Here is a 15879-nt window from a genome sequence, read left to right as displayed (position 1 = left end):
GGATGGATCATGTGAGGTCAGGAGTTCAAGATTAGCCTGGCAAACATGGTGAAACCCTGTCTCTACTAAAAATAGTAAAAATTAGCTGGGCGTGGTGGTGGATGCCTGTAATCCCAGCTACTGGGGAGCCTGAGGCAGGAGAATTGCTTGAATCCAGGAGGTGGAGGTTACAGTGAGCCGAGATCACACCATTGCACTCCAGCCTGAGCGACAGAATGAGACTCCATCTCAAGCAAACAAATAAAAGAAAAAGAATAGATGGCTCTATAAACGTATAAAATAAGGGTATCTGACCTGCCCTAAGGTGTAAGGAATGATTTTTCTCAAGAAACAATAATTAAGCGGAGGTCCGAATGTTAAATAATAATAATAATAACTGGGAAAGAATGTTTAGGAGAAGGAGTATTAGGCATAAAAAACCATGTCTCCAAAGAGCTTGTAGAAGGAGGTAGTATGGTGAAACCAAGGAATGAAATAAAAGACAGTGGGACTGGAAGTCAGTGAGCAAGGAGCCTGTGGTTGAAGAGAAGACTAAAAATAGAAATGGGTTCAACCAAAAAGATGGGAAATATTAACAGCATTTTAGACAGAGGAGAGAGTGGTTTTGACATGAGCACATTTGCCTTTGGAAAGATGGTTTTACACTGTGTTGCAGAGAATAGATTGAATTACAGCTATAATGCATACAAATTTACTACTTACAAGGCTATCAAAATAGTCCAGATGAATTTATTGTGGCTTGAACTAGGGAAGTAGTGGTACAAATAAAGAGAAATATGGGATCAAAGTTACAAAAGCAGTAGAAATTATGTAACTTTATTTGGAATTAAATATGAAGGTTAAGAGAAGAAAAAGAAAAGGCCATGATTCACTCCTAGGTTTGAGGTTTGCACATCAGAATAAGTGGTGGTGAGATTAACTGATAGATGAAACATGAATAATGAATATAATTGCATAAAGAATATCATGAGTTTGATTTTTGGACACTGTGAGCTGGAAGCATCCAAATGTCTGGGTTACACAGGCCATTGGACCTATGTGCCTAGAGCTCTAGACTAGCCCAATAGTCTAGTCTAAAGATACAAATTAAGTCACTGATATACAAATGGCAAAGTGAGTGGTGTGTGTGTGTGTGTGTGTGTGTGTGTGTGTGTGTGTATGTGTGATTGCATACGAATTAGAGGCCACTAACTCAAATTTTATAGACCAGCAGCAAATACAAGTATTAATTGTGTAGGAATTAGAGGCCTGATTTGAGGCCTTTTTATACCATATTCTCTCACCAGGCAGAGTAGAAGGAAACTGAGAAGTAAGAAGAGATACAAGAAGAAAAACATGAATGTGATGCCACAAAGGGCAAAGGAAGAAAATGTATCAAAAAAGAGAGTGGTCAACTATATTAAATGTTGTTGAGAAATCAGGGAAGATAAAAACTAAAACCTCAGACACACAGAGGTTCCTGATGATGTATAGTAAAAGTTATTTGGTAGTTTCACCAAGGCCAAAACTAAACTGGAATAATGGAAGAGTTATATGAGAGATGTGTAAGTGAAAGTAAGTTATAGATAACTTCTCTAAGAAATTTGACTATTAATGGAAAGAGACAGAAGGAATATGAGTTTAAACAGATTTATACTGGTTGTTATCATTGTTGCTTTTAATATGGAAAGGGACTTGAACATGATAAATGCTTGGAATGATTCATTTGAGAGAGCAAGGTTGAATATCCATGAGGGAGTAGAGACAATAATGTAAGTTTCCTAAGAAGTTGGGATGGAAGTGATCCAAAACAAATTAATAGAAACCTATATGAGACACAGCTTGATGTCATAATGATTAATAAGGACTTTGTGATACTTATGCTAGTGTGAGGAAATACTTCCTTCTTTGATAAATTTATACCTCTTATGTAGGTATAAACATACCTCTTATGTAGGCATAAAGGAAGAAGAGCAGTCTTTCCTGAGCCCTTCAGTTTTCAGTTTTATTATTTCCTTTAGTTTTTAATCTATTTATTCAACAACTATTAAATTTGTGTTTTATTTAAAAGGCTAGAATGCTTTAAGAACAACAAAATCATTTTCAGAGACTTGACACACTAATACTTTATTTTTCACTTATCCGACTGCCTGGAACAAATACAAGTGGGAGTTGCAAATGACAGGTTTGGCTCTGCACAGTTTTTTCAGGAATCCAGGCTTCTGGTGATTTACTCTGTGTAACACATAGCTTCCCAAGTCACATTTAATGTCAACATGAAAGGCTGCACATGGGAGGGTTTTATGATCCAGGTATAGAAGTGGCACATGTTTCTTCCATTCACATTGGAAGTAATGGCTAGAATTTAATAATACCCAACTCAAAGAAGGCTGGAAAATTGCCTGGCTATGTGTTCAGGATGGAAGGAATCAGGTTTGGTGAAAAGTAACCAGTACTGAGTATAAGCACTATTATGTTCTAGGTACTCTGCTGGGGGATTCAATGATGACCAAAGAGCAGTCAATGATGAACAGAGATGATATTCAATAATAAACAGTGCCCTCATGGGCTTACAGTCCATCAGCAAATACAAGTATTAAATAGGAATTTCCAAACATGGTATCCATTACAAAAGGGGATGAAAGCGTGTTATAGGAATCCATATCAGGGAACCTGAGGCTTGAAAAAGAAAATGACTCTTACCACATATATGATCACATGTTTTAGTATTGGTTATTTGAGTTTCTTGGTTAAGACTGTTGTCATATCCTGTTGAAGATGAAACCTATTGCCCCTCAGAAGCAAAAATGCCTGATTCCCATGCCTAAATCGGATTGCTTTCCTGGTCTCAAAGTCCCTGTTCCATACTACACAAAGCCCCAAATAAAGCATAGTCCTGAAGATTCCCTCACTTTCTGGCTACTAGTCACACTCAGAAGGCCAGTGTTATCTTCAACACCTGCCATTCCATACTTCCCATTGTAACTGGTGGCTCCCTAACCTCACTGCCTATCAGAATCACCTATGGAACTTTTAAAAATAAATAGCTTGCTATAAGCCCTATGGCAGACTTTCTGAATAAGAATCTTCCATAATAGTGAACCTAGAAATTACTTCTCCTTCCAAGACACAGGTAAAGTGGCAATTGGACCAGGACAATAAGCAATAGCTAGTGGGATTAAAGCCATGAGTTCTGTTACCAGGAAATTCCTAAATACAACACTGGATGAGTGAGAAGAAATTAAATACCTCCTCTAGAAAATGTAAGACTCTGTAAGAGATCTCCAACCCCCTATCCTATTGGTCTCTCTAACAGTTCTTCCACATAATATGAGATTGGGCATGAAGTCTTTTTTTTTTTAATTTTTATACCTGTATGGCCCAATTTAATTCACTGATCCCCACTGAACATCAATTTTCCCATGGCTACAATGAGGGTACTAATAATAGCTTTGCCTAATTAAAAGGTTGATAAGAAAATTAAATAGGAAAAACAGTGTCCATATGCTGTGAAAACTCTCAGAACAGAGTGTGTCAACTTTCATTAATGTAGGTAAATGTACTCTTCTCAAGGCTTTACTTCCAATCTTCCCCTTAAGTGTTAGTGTCCAGAGGAAAAATTATTTCTTCTCTATAGAAGTCATTTTGAAGACAGTCTTTTTCTGAGATCCAGTGCGGTTGGGAGTTCTGAAGAGGAAGTTACAGTTTCAAGCTAGATTATCTCATTTTATTACATTCTTGTGTTTATTTTCCTTTTGCCATGCTTAGACCTTGGCAAATGTTCTCTAGATGTACCATTCTTACCTCAGAATGCTGTAAACCATCAGTAGAAGCAGTTTAGATTTGGACTGCATGGTAAAATGGAAAGGATCTGAGTTATATTTTTATTAAGGAAATTTTTTTTTCTGAATACTGTCTTCCAAAATGTTGACATTAAAATCTGAATCAGAGGACTTCAAATGGAAAAGAAGTTTGACACCTAGGGCTCTGAAGTATGTGTGGCCACATGAAAAAGTCGAAGGATGCGCTGTCGAATCTCCTTTGTCTTCACTCCGTAGACAATTGGGTTGAGCACAGGAGGAACCAGCAGATAGATATTGGCCAAGATGACTGGCAGGAGAGAGTCACGCCGCTTGCTAAAGCGATGCACCATAGACAATCCAATGAAAGGTACATAGAATATGAACACAGCACACACGTGAGAGACACAAGTGCCAAACGCCTTGGCCTGAGCTTCACGTGTCAAGCCCAACACAGTCTTAAGGATAAGCAGATATGAGAAGGAGATGAGAAGTGAGTCCAGGCCAATGGCAGAGATGATGACAATAAGGCCATAAATGACATTGACCCGGATATCATCACAGGCCAGCTTCATGACATCTTGGTGTAGGCAGTAGGAATGGGAAAGGATATTGGAGTGGCAGAAGGGCAGCTGCTTGATGAAGACAGGAAGGGGTGCCATCAGTGCAGCCCCCCGCACCACAGCAGCCACACCAATTTTGGTGACACGAGGCAATGTGAGTACTGTGGCATGGCGCAGTGGGTGACAGATGGCCACATAGCGGTCAAAGGCCATGGCCAGCAGCACTGTGGATTCCATGCCAGACAAGGAGTGAATGGCAAACATCTGTAGCAGACAAGCATCAAACTGGATGGTAGTGGAATTGAACCAGAAGATGGCCAGCATTTTGGGCATGGATGAGGTGGAGATGAGGATGTCAATGCCTGAAAGCATGCAAAGAAATATATACATGGGCTCATGCAGGCTGTGCTCGGCCCGCACAACGTAGATGATTGTCAAGTTACCTAGCACAGCAATAAGGTAGAGGGAGCACAATGGGAAGGCCAACCAGAACTGAGCCTCTTCCAAACCAGGGAGGCCTATTAGGATGAAGTATGTGGCACTGGATTCATTGGCATTGGGACCCACCATCATGAAGAAGCTGAACTGTGACCAGCACCAGGCAGGTAGAGGCTGGAATGCAAACATAAACCATTGTCAGATCCATAAGAATCCCAATACCACACCTCACTCTATCCTGATGTCCTGTTCTCTAACTCAAACTCTAATTCCATTTCTTATGCAAATTCTAATCATATTCTAAATGCAGTCTCACATAATCTAACATAAGTCAAGAACCAGACACAAATTCATCCAGTCCTACTTACTAACCCCATCTGTATTGTTAATCCTGGCAGCAAGTGAAAGACTAAGACAAAAATTTTAAGCATATTCCAAATCATTTAGTTCTCCAAAGAAAGGCTACTGGCTGAATATAAAAGAACCTTAGGTGATAAAAATATCTAATCATTTCCTCTATCCTAGCTTACTTTTATGCTTCCCTATGCTTAATACTAACTGCAATTCTAAGCGTATCATTAGACTATCTTTAAGAAAAAATTCCAGTCCAAGTGTAACAACACTAGTAGTAACAGGTTAATATTGAAACCTAACCCCATCATAAATCTAATGATCTCCCCAATTCTAGACTTAACCCTAACTTTAACATTAACTTAATATTTGACCTTTTAATAACCATTTCAATCTTAAAGATTGAATTGATGATATTCAACTCACAATTCATATTCTATTTTATTATGATAAACAGTAATCCAATAAAAAACTGACGCTAAATTAACCCTGAACCCTAACTCTACATTACCTTCTTGTCCAAATGACCACCCAAAGTTTTACACTTGTCCAGACTACTCAGTTTATTTCAAAAAAAGAATGATGGCTTTAGTGGACACCACTGGTGTCCCAGCCAGATCCCATTCACAAAGCCAGTGCAACCATCTCCCATCTACAATGAGCACTGAGTGCTAAGGGCTCACAGCTCCCCTTCTTTCCAGAGGATTGTCCTTGGTCAAATGGGAGGCACCTCACCCAGGAGGTTACACTGTGCCCCCATGATGCACATCTAGAGGCCAGTGGCTGCCTGACATAAGGGGTACCAAAGGCCAGCCCCATTGCCTCTGGGTGCAGCAAACACTTTGATGCAATTTGTACTTCAGAGCTTCCCAAGGAACCAGCCAGAGGCTTGTCTCCAGTTGAGACCACAGCCCTGCTTAGCTTTCTTCCCCTGCGCTGCCAGGATTCCCTCCTTCTTCTTCTAATGGCAATGTACTCCCTCAATATGTCATTTGGACAAGAACCCCCACCTCAGGTTCTGCTTCTAGGAGACCCACCCAATCCAAGAGAGTGAGAGTGATACAACTAGAATACAAACCCTGAGGGGTGATGGCATTAGAAGCACTGGAGCCATAATCAATCCTATAGCAGAATTCAGTCTGCAAACTAACTGAAACTGACTATAAAAATGATTTGATATTACTGAGGTGGGAAATGTGAGACTTGGGTCATCTCAGATTGTATGTCTCTGTTAAGAGTGAACTGATTCCCTCCCTCCCTCCCTTTCTTTCCTGCATCTACAAATATTCATGTGCTCCTACTATACAGTAGCCCTTATCTGAAATGCTTGAAACCGGAAGTGTTTCTGATTTGGGATTTTTTTTTATATATATTTTGGAATATTTGCATTATACATACCCAGATCAGCATCCCTAATGCAAAAATTGGAAATTTGAAATGCTACAGTGAGCATTCTCTTTGAATGCTCAAAAAGTTTCAGATTTTGGAGCATTTCAGATTTTGGATGTTTGGATTAGTGATATTCAACCTGTATTTATTAGATCATGTATATTGTAGTTCTTAAATTGATTTGGCCCTTGAAAGTTTGAGAGCTGGGGTAGGGTTTTCTGCATGGGTTACCAGAAAGCAGCTGAGTATAAGTCAGAGTTCATGGCCAGCATCAGGAGAGGTTCCGTAGGCTCAGGCTGTGTCACGAATCTTTGTACCAGCATCAAGCCGTCACCCAGAGGTTTCCTCAGACCAGACAGAAATTAGTGGGAAAACAATGGGAGCATGAATAGTAGAATAGAGGGTGAGAGAGTTTAATTCAATCTGCTGGGAAGGGAAGGTTTAAGGCAGACAAACCATATTTAACCTAGAACTTCAGGCAAAGAGGCCAAAGTCATCAACGTCCCTTCTCGCTACTGCAGCTTCTCTGCAGCATGTGGCACCGGGAGCAGTTTCCTCCTTCTTAGAGATTCTCCCTCTCCTTCCTGCTGCTCCTCAGCTCTCTCTAATCACTAATTATTGGTTTCGTTTCTGGATCTTCACTCTCCTCTCCAAAATTGTATCTTCAGTGCTCTTCTTCTTCCATACTCTCTTCCTGGGCCATCTCATCCCCTTCAGTAAATCCATTTTTGTTGTACAAACAATTGATCCCCAAACCTATTTAATGAATTCTGAATTCTCTTTGGTAATCCAGGTTCATAATTCTGAAGACTTACTAAAAGGGTTCACCTGATCATCTTTCAAGCACATCAAACTCTCCATGTTCAAAAAACAAACTCTCTCAGAGGCAGTATTATATAGCCATTGAGACTATGAGCTTTGAAATCAATCTTGCATTCTAAAACCAGTCTAAAACCTCTAGAGCTGTGTGATCTGGGGTAAATCATTTAACCTTTCTAAGCCTCAGCATCCTCATCATTAAAATGATTGTAAGAGTCCCTGCCTAATAGGGGGTTAATGTGAACATTAAATGAGATGATAAATGTAAAGCACTTAACACAATACCTCACACATAGTAAGTATGCAAAAAATAATATCTGTTGCTGTTAACCATTTTCCTCCAGTGTTTCTTTTTTTCTGTTATGGGGGCCTGAACCATCATACAAACCAGGTTTTCTGATCCTGACTGCCACACCTCTAGGGTAACCTTCCTCATCCACAAAATCCCAACAATCTAACCAGATGAAACCAGTTCACTCCCTATTATTTTTAAAAATACCCTTGAAACTCCAAGTTGATTCTAGAATAAAGACTAAACTTCTTATGACATGGCTAAAGGTCTGTCTTTCATCACCCGGTCCTGGGTTCCTCCCTCACCACTCCTCACCATGATCCCTATGATCCAGCCACACTGGAGTTCATGCTATTTCACAAACATAGGGCCTTGATTCCCATGACTCTGTGTCTTTCTGTCTTTTTTACTTCTCATCCCCTTGTCAAGAAAAACTGTTCCCCACAGATCTTCCTCCTTGACTTCCCGCACTCATTTTTCACATCCTGGCTTACTGTCTCTCTCCTATGCTACTTTTCCTAAGCCTCTTTTACCTAGGCATAATTAAATGTTTACTGTTCTGTGCTCAAAAAGAACATTATTTAGGTCTTTTTAAATACATACATGGGCTCTTGATTTACCTTCTTCATAATAGTAACTATAATTATTGCTATATTTTCCCCTGAATTATGAGCTCCTGAACACCAGGAACCTTATTATATTTATTAATTGTTTAGTTAATGTTTGTGGAAGATGAAAATGAGGTTTATCAACAGGAGAGTCTCTTAGTATACATCTAGTGAGGGTAACACAGCCAAAGGCATAGATAAGACTGCCTGTTATCTGTACTAGAGAGACTTTTGAGAAGGATGAGATAATGTTTGGAAGGTCAGTGCAGAGTAATTTTAATTTTATAAAAATAATCTTTAGGGTCAAACAGAAAAGTCCTTTCTTACCCAAGGAGCCAGATGGCCAGAGAAATATATATATATATATTTATAATATATAATATAATAAATGTTTTATATATATATGTATGTGTATACACACACACACACACACACACACACAAAAGAGCAGCTGCAAGGTCTTGGTCCTAATAAATGCAAAGTGGACATGCAGCACAATTTGTCCTAAGAGCATGATAGACCTAAGATCCCTCACCTGGAGACATTGGCAAGAAGGCTCTGGTACTCCAGAGGGTCAGATATCAATACCATCCACCAGTTTCACATCAACAGACATGGCAGAGCAGGTTGATACTCAGGATTTTAAAAATGTGCTGTCTTAGGAAATACACTGGGAAAGCATTCTGGCTGGGCATATGCAACACTATTGCCTCTGAAGGTAGAGTGATGTGGTGAGCACAATCCTGGGGCTTAGAACACAAGTCTTGGCACTAAATGTAGTGAATAATAATAACTGCACAGTGCTGCCATGAAATTGTATGAGATAAGGCATGTCTAAAGGAATTGTAAAAACTAAATCGGAGTACACGTAGTGCATTGTTTTCCACAAAAATGAGTAACAAGGTCTCTGAAAATGTACGAAATTTCATATACTTCTTAATTCCCCAAATTTGTCCCTTAATCACCACTCAGACTCTATGTACACACTCATACACACACATATTAACTAGCAGTCAATTTCTCACAATAGCAAGACTGGGTACTGATATAAAGATACCAGAAATCAAAAAAAGGAAGATTCAGCTGGCCTGGGAGGGAGGTGCCTAGGCAGTATAAAATGGGCAGCTATCTCTGGGGCTGAAATATCAGGCTGGACCCCAGAAGACTACAGCAGGAGAGAAATGAAGCGATGGAGAAGGAGTCAGCCAGAGAGCTCAAGTGCCACCCTTCAGACTGACCAGCCCTGAAGCGTCCCAATGTTCAACAGTCCCTCCATGAGACAGGCAGAGGGACCAGATGACTTCTAGATGGCCTTCCACCTTGAGCAGCTGTTAGTAATTAAAACTCACGAAATGGTTTTGAGCTCTGGAGGAAGTTGGAACTAAATTTTTTGAAAAAAAAGACAAATAAAAAAAAAAAAACAAAAAAAAGCCTTTTTTTTTTTTTTTTTTTAGAAAGCCCACACACTGCTCTAATCCCCAAGGAATAGCCCTGTGCTGAGATTTTCTGTGAATAAGTTGAACTATTTTAGTAAGTTCCAGGAATGTTTCTTGGGGAACTATGAAGGACATCTTAGCCTTTTCTCAGGAATAGGGGAACAGGAGCTCCCAGCTGTAAAGACTGGAAATCCACATGGAGGCCTTCAGTCCTCTTCCTTCCTTCCCCCAGGGCTTCAGAACTCTGTCTCCTAATGCCAGCCCAGCCCCCCTCACCAGCCCATCCTCACATTCTTCCCTAGAACTCCTTCTCATAGACCCATGGAAAAGCAGTCAGAGTGGTAGACCAGACAGCAGGAGAGAAATGAAGGGATGGAGAGGGAGCCAGCCAGAGAGCCCAGGTGCCACCCTTCAGACTGGCCAGCCCTGAAGCGGCCCAATGTTCCACAGTCCCTCCACAAGACAGGCAGAGGGACCAGATGACTTCCAGATGGCCTTCCAGCTTGAGCAGCTGTTAGTAGTCAGAACTCAGTGAGGGGTACCATTAGCCTATTAGCCCTATCTCTTCTGACCCAAGAGAACAATGAGGTCACCTTTAAACCTGATTTTTTTGTTTTTATAATATGAACATGGATTATTGAGCACCTACAAAATGACAGAAATTATACAGTGTCATCTGTATAAATATTATCTGTAAGCTTGGGACAGCTCTGCAGAAGGTGAGGGTATATAATTCAATCTGCTGGGAAGGGAAGGTTTAAGGCAGAGAAACCATGATTAACCTAGAACTTCAGGCAAAGGGGCCAAAGTCATTAACATCCCTTCTCGCTGCACCATGGATCCTCTCTGTATTATGGGTGAGTACTGTGGATCCTTTCTATATTATGGGTGAGAAAACTGAGGCTCCAAGACATTAAATAACATAACCAAAGTTTAACAGGTGACTGGCAATGCAGAAACTTAACCTAGATAGTCTTATACCAAGGCCTATCCACTTTCCCTCATTCTAGGCTGCCTTTAATTTTGCTGCACCTTCTGAAAGCTAATAAAATCCACCCAAAGGGCGAGACATAAGAAGGGCTTGGTAAGTAGCACAGCTGCCCTCGGTATACTCTTAGAAGGGAAACCAAGAGGGCTGCAAAGAGGACTCTTCTGCACTGGAACTTGGGGCACTCACCTCCTCTTTCAGCCCTGACTCCAAAGGCTGTAACATGGGTAGGCCCCACAATGGAGATTAAAAGGCTTGTCCTCTACCAAGTATTTCCTTATTGTCTAATTAGAGCCTCTCATCCATCTGTCAAGCAGGTATCATTAATCCCATTTGACAGATAAGGATGTTGAGGGTTAGTTAGAGCCCTTAGTGCTAAATCTATTGCTTTACAATATGCCAAGCTACTGCCCTACCTCTCTCCATGTCTCCTTAAGAAGGGACTTTGCTTTGTAAGCACTATTTCAATATTAATCTCCCAGGAATCCAACACCGAGGACCCATGAGTCCAGGGGCCCCGCTTGGACTCAGGACACATGACCAGCTCTCCCCACTAAGGTTCAGTGTGGAAGGAGAACAAGGAGGAGATTCATTGTCACTGTCATTATCTGAGCTAAACACACAGAATGTTTCATGCCCAGAGCAATGGAATGGGGGCCTCTGGTGCTGCTGTCTGCCTCTGGGAATATTTAGAAAAGAATGTCCTTGGAGAGAAGCCCAGACATACCTGGGAGCCTCTGGCTCCTATTCCCAGGCACAGAGAGGGAAGGCAGACCTCAGGGGCAATGCTGTGGCTGGCAAGGACTGGAGGAGCTTGTCAATTGATACTTAAATAGAGCCCCTTCCCTAACATTTTGTGAAGGTAGTAGCCCCAAAATTACTTCCACTCAAATTATCTGCATCCACTGTGCCCCACACCTTGCTTGTATTTAATAAAGCAGATGAACTCCTGCAAGATGTTGGCTACTCTTCTTAAAATGGCCAAGATGAAAATGGAAAGATGAGACAGAGCAATTTCTAACTCCCAGAAAGCAAAGTGAGCCCTTACCCCACCCTGCTCACTCAAGTCAGCCTGACCACCTAAAATCACCTCTAGGCAGAGTTCCTAGGGTTCAGGTCTCTGCTCCTCCACTTCCTGAGTAGGAACAGATAAGTGTTCTAAAGATCTGCAAAGCTGCGCCTAGTTACCAGTTCCCTTTAGAGCTACTCTGGCTGCAAGCAAATGTAAGGCAAGGGAAATGCCCAAAGTGGGATTTTGATCAGTGCACTCATTTTTTCAACAATCACTGACGGACTTCTGTGCCAGACTCCGCTGAGTACTAGAGATATAGTTCCAGCCTTCCAAGGGTGGGGAGAAATGGAGACAAACATGCAGCCATCACAGCACATTATGATAAATTCTGGGAAAAGGGTGAGCAAAAGGGCCTCAGAAGCAAAGACAACAATAGCTCAGTGAGCTTTTTAGCCTCCAAGGGCTTCCCTGAGGAGGTGACATCTGATCCGTGACTGCAGGACCTGCTGCAGGCAGGTAATGGGGCAACGGCACAGGCAGTTAATGGGGTGGGGGCACAGCAGCATTCAGTTAGACAACAAAAACATATTGAGTGTCAAAACTGGAGAAAACAGTAGATAAATCAGACAAGATGATGGCTTTTATGGAGCTCATATAACAAGAGGCCAATAATGAGAAGTAAGTAAACAAAATTTCAGATGAAGATATGGGCACGAAAGACAAGACAGACTGATAGGACAGAGAAAGATGGGTGCAGGACACTTATACTGGAGACAGGAGTCAGAAAAAACCTCTCTTAAGGATGTGACATGTGATGAGAAAACACCAGCCATTCTAAGATCCAGGGAAAGTGCATTCCAACCGGGGAAGACAGCAAGAGAAAAGGGTCCCCCAGGAAGAATGATATTGGGGAATTCATGGAATGAAAAGAAGGTCAAGGTGGCCAGAGCATCAAGAGCACAAGAGAGTTTGAGAAGGTGATGTGAGAGGAGGGCAAGGACCTCATCAGGTAACAGGGTCTTGCAGGATATGGCAAGGAGCTTTGGTTTAATTCTGAGTGACGGGGGGAATTTCAGCAACAGACCTGATCTAGTTTGTTTTTAAAAGTACATCCTGGCTAATACAAAGAGCCAGAGAGAAAGAGAACAGATCTTGTTTGGAAAGGTGAAAGTGACTTAGTGTAGCTGGGGTAAAGAGTACAAGGCAAGGGGTGCTGCCGTGTGGACACTAATCTACTTTTTAAATGGGCTGAAGACTGAATCCTGATCCTAGACACAGACCAAGCTGAGATCGGAGCCCCAGGAAGATTACTAAGTCCCAGTCTCAGCCACAGCCTGACTCCTGATGTACAGCATAGAATGAGCCCAGCCTCACTCAGAGTCCCACCTCCACCCCAGCTGCAGCCTGATCCCCAGTCATAGACTGAGCTTCAATCACGTTCACCCTGTTCACACACCAAACCCCAACCCAACCCCAATGCAGCCCCAGTCTAACCCCAGCCCAGCCTGTCCTCTGTCCTCATTCACGTCAGTCCCTGCCAGCCTCTAGATGGGCATACTAGTAAACTAATCGCTGAAAAACTGTTTGAAAACTACCCTTAGGCTACCTCCAACACCCACATGCTTCTGTTCATCGCACAAACATAGAGATCACTAAGGCTGCCCATTCTTTGAGTCAGGGGCTTCCTACACATCTCCCACTTCTGGTTCTTCACAGCCTGGCTTCTCATGCACTCAGCAAGTCTAACAGGAGACCCCTAGCTGCAAGTAACCCATGCACCTGGACATGCCCCTGGCCTCCTGCACTCACCTCAACTCTATGGAAGGAACGTGGGACCCCCTTTGTCCAGTCTTCCTCCAGAAGAGGTCTGGCAGGCTGCACTGAAATACAGCCTCTCTGTCTCCGCCTACTTCCTTGGACCTCCCTTGTCAGGGTTATTTATTCTCTGCCTTACCCCCTCCCTCCTTCTGCTTCTTCCTGCAAGGCAGGACAGAATGCTGTCCAAACGGTACATCAGCAGGTACCCCTCACTAGCCCACTGTGGTTCTGGACTGCTTCTCAGCTTCCGTGCCCTGGGAGGATATGCCTGGGGGTATGGGGAGGAGGGGCAATGGGGAAAGGGGTCTCTAGAGTCCTCCCCGATGGGCCGCTGGGATCCTCATGCCAACTCCCAATGTGAAGTTAGATAGGGAAAGTGAGTAGAAAAAAGCTAGAAGAAACTCATTAGTAGCCAGCGTCTTCGTGAGGGTCTTTCTCCAAGTCTCTTCTCAGATTTATCAAACTCAAACAGGAGAATGGCAAAGGAAGTTTGCAGAGACACTCCATGGTTAAGTGTCAGTCCATTTCCATCCTGAAGTGTTCTTTCTGTCCTGCCTTCTCTCCTTTGGTGGACCCTGTTTAGGTTCTTGCTGAGTGTGGAATCCACTGGGTCCATCCTCCTTTCCCCAAAGCCCTAGGGCCACATCTTTTTTTGTCTCCCAGGCTCTGATCCCTGGGTCTGGCTAACTTATAACCAAGGCCCCCAGGGACAGTACCTCTGCCATCCACTCTCTGGCCTTAGATCACTGAACTTCTGGCTGAGGACAGAAGACATGGTTTCTTTAACCCTCCCTACCCACAACACCAGGCATGTAAGACCAATGACATCTGGTTTGTCTCTTAAGGGCAAAAATAGTCAGAGAACATTTTAGAGAGTTAGAGAACAATTTGAATGTAAAACTAAATACTTCATATTTTGAAATAAGTAAAAACTACATCTATAAGTAGAACAACATGATTTTTAGTTGCTCTCTCCTTATTTTTTACTGATCAGTTTCACAACTGTAAGTTTCAAATTCAGAACACAGGACATGCTAACTCAAGCTATGCTAAAATAGATAATGGCAAACCAGACCATTCTAACTCAGACCACATCAAAATTACTGGTGACAAGAGCTTCTGGTGCCTACAGGGCCTGTAGCCTGACACTTGCTATCAGAACCCCGGAGCCATCTCTGCTGCCTCCATTAACCTCATTAACTTAGACATGGCAAAGACTTTAAAAAATACCAAAGGGACTTCTACTTCCATTCAATATGGAGTAACAGTGAGACATGTGGAAGGGCAGTGAGACATGAGACAAGATGAATAATGAGGTGAATGCTACAGTTTTTCAGCTTCCTGCCTTAAGGGAGTTTCCATGTGGCAACAGAAGGGAGACTGACTGGCTTCCCCTCCACCCTTGCTTTCCCAGAGGGATTAGGAGAAACTCCCTACAACCAAGGCTTTTTTTTTTTTTTCTGAGTCAGAGTCTCGCTCTGTCACCAGGCTGGAGTGCAGTGGCACTATCTCAGCTCACTGCAACCTCCGCCTCCCGGGTTCAAGTAATTCTCCTGCCTCAGCCTCCCAACTAGCCGGGACTACAGGCACACGCCACCACACCCAGCTAATTGTTGTATTTTAGTACAGACGGGGAACCGAGGCCTATACATGCTTGGCAGACCAGCCAAAACGGGAAGGGAGAGGTGAGCATACCACGACCTGCTATTGAGGCAGGAGGGCAGGGTTTATGGAGGCCATTGCCTCAGATAGCAGAGGCAGGAAAGGTGGAAAGAGGTAACAAAAGCCCTTGAAATCTTTGTGTTCAGGATGAAGAAGGTGTGGTCTGGCCTGTGAAAACGTGGAGCGAGGAAGCACCATGTTTCCTTTCATTCCCACAGACTGAGCTATCACCCAGGCTGACCCCAGGCTGAGAAACTGGGCATCTTAGAGTCATATCTCTCAACTTTGGAAATTATTTCTGCTGCTCACAGCCAGACTTCTTCAGTCTCCCTCTTCCATTCCAAGATACATACAGACACCACACATCAATCAATGCTCAGAAATACAGATGCTGTTCCCACTCTTGTATCACACAATACACACCCAACACACAAAGAAAGTTTACCTTAAAACATATATACCAGACATATGCACTAAAATGCCATCAGTACCAACAATATGCACACAGAATTCAGACATACATTTCACCAACTTATAACTAATAACACAGATACTGCACAAAATGGTTTTACATCACAAATATTATGCACAGTAGACATATGCCCAAACACGCTGAAAGATACAGGCATCACAATACTACACATTCCACACACTCATGCACCACATTCATGTATTACAAACATAAAGAAAAGGTAGTGGCAGCATTTTACCAGATACACATAAA

At 42.4% G+C, this 15879-nt stretch overlaps 1 protein-coding gene across 4 annotated transcripts in view; it reads right to left on the bottom strand.

The window, feature by feature from the left end:
- Window positions 1-2079: 2079 nt before the first annotated feature.
- LOC108512045 (olfactory receptor 51E1) overlaps window positions 2080-15879 on the bottom strand; it is a 19083-nt gene continuing 5283 nt past the window's right edge. For 2 of the 4 annotated variants that reach the window (XM_017847121.1, XM_017847200.1), the window contains one exon: window positions 2080-4954. In XM_017847121.1, coding sequence (XP_017702610.1) covers window positions 3959-4954 — 996 coding nt within the window. In that variant the 3' untranslated portion in view covers window positions 2080-3958. Of the gene's footprint in view, window positions 4955-6751; window positions 6815-13484; window positions 13584-15879 lie in introns of those variants that run through there. The other 2 variants (XM_017847282.1, XM_017847340.1) reach the window with 2 other exon arrangements.

The sequence above is a fragment of the Rhinopithecus bieti genome, unplaced genomic scaffold (genome assembly GCF_001698545.2).
Source record: "Rhinopithecus bieti isolate Rb0 unplaced genomic scaffold, ASM169854v2 scaffold_648, whole genome shotgun sequence".
NCBI classification, from domain to species: domain Eukaryota; kingdom Metazoa; phylum Chordata; class Mammalia; order Primates; family Cercopithecidae; genus Rhinopithecus; species Rhinopithecus bieti.
The sequence above is the reverse complement of the archived record's forward strand: the minus strand, read 5'-3'. Positions and strand labels throughout refer to the sequence as shown.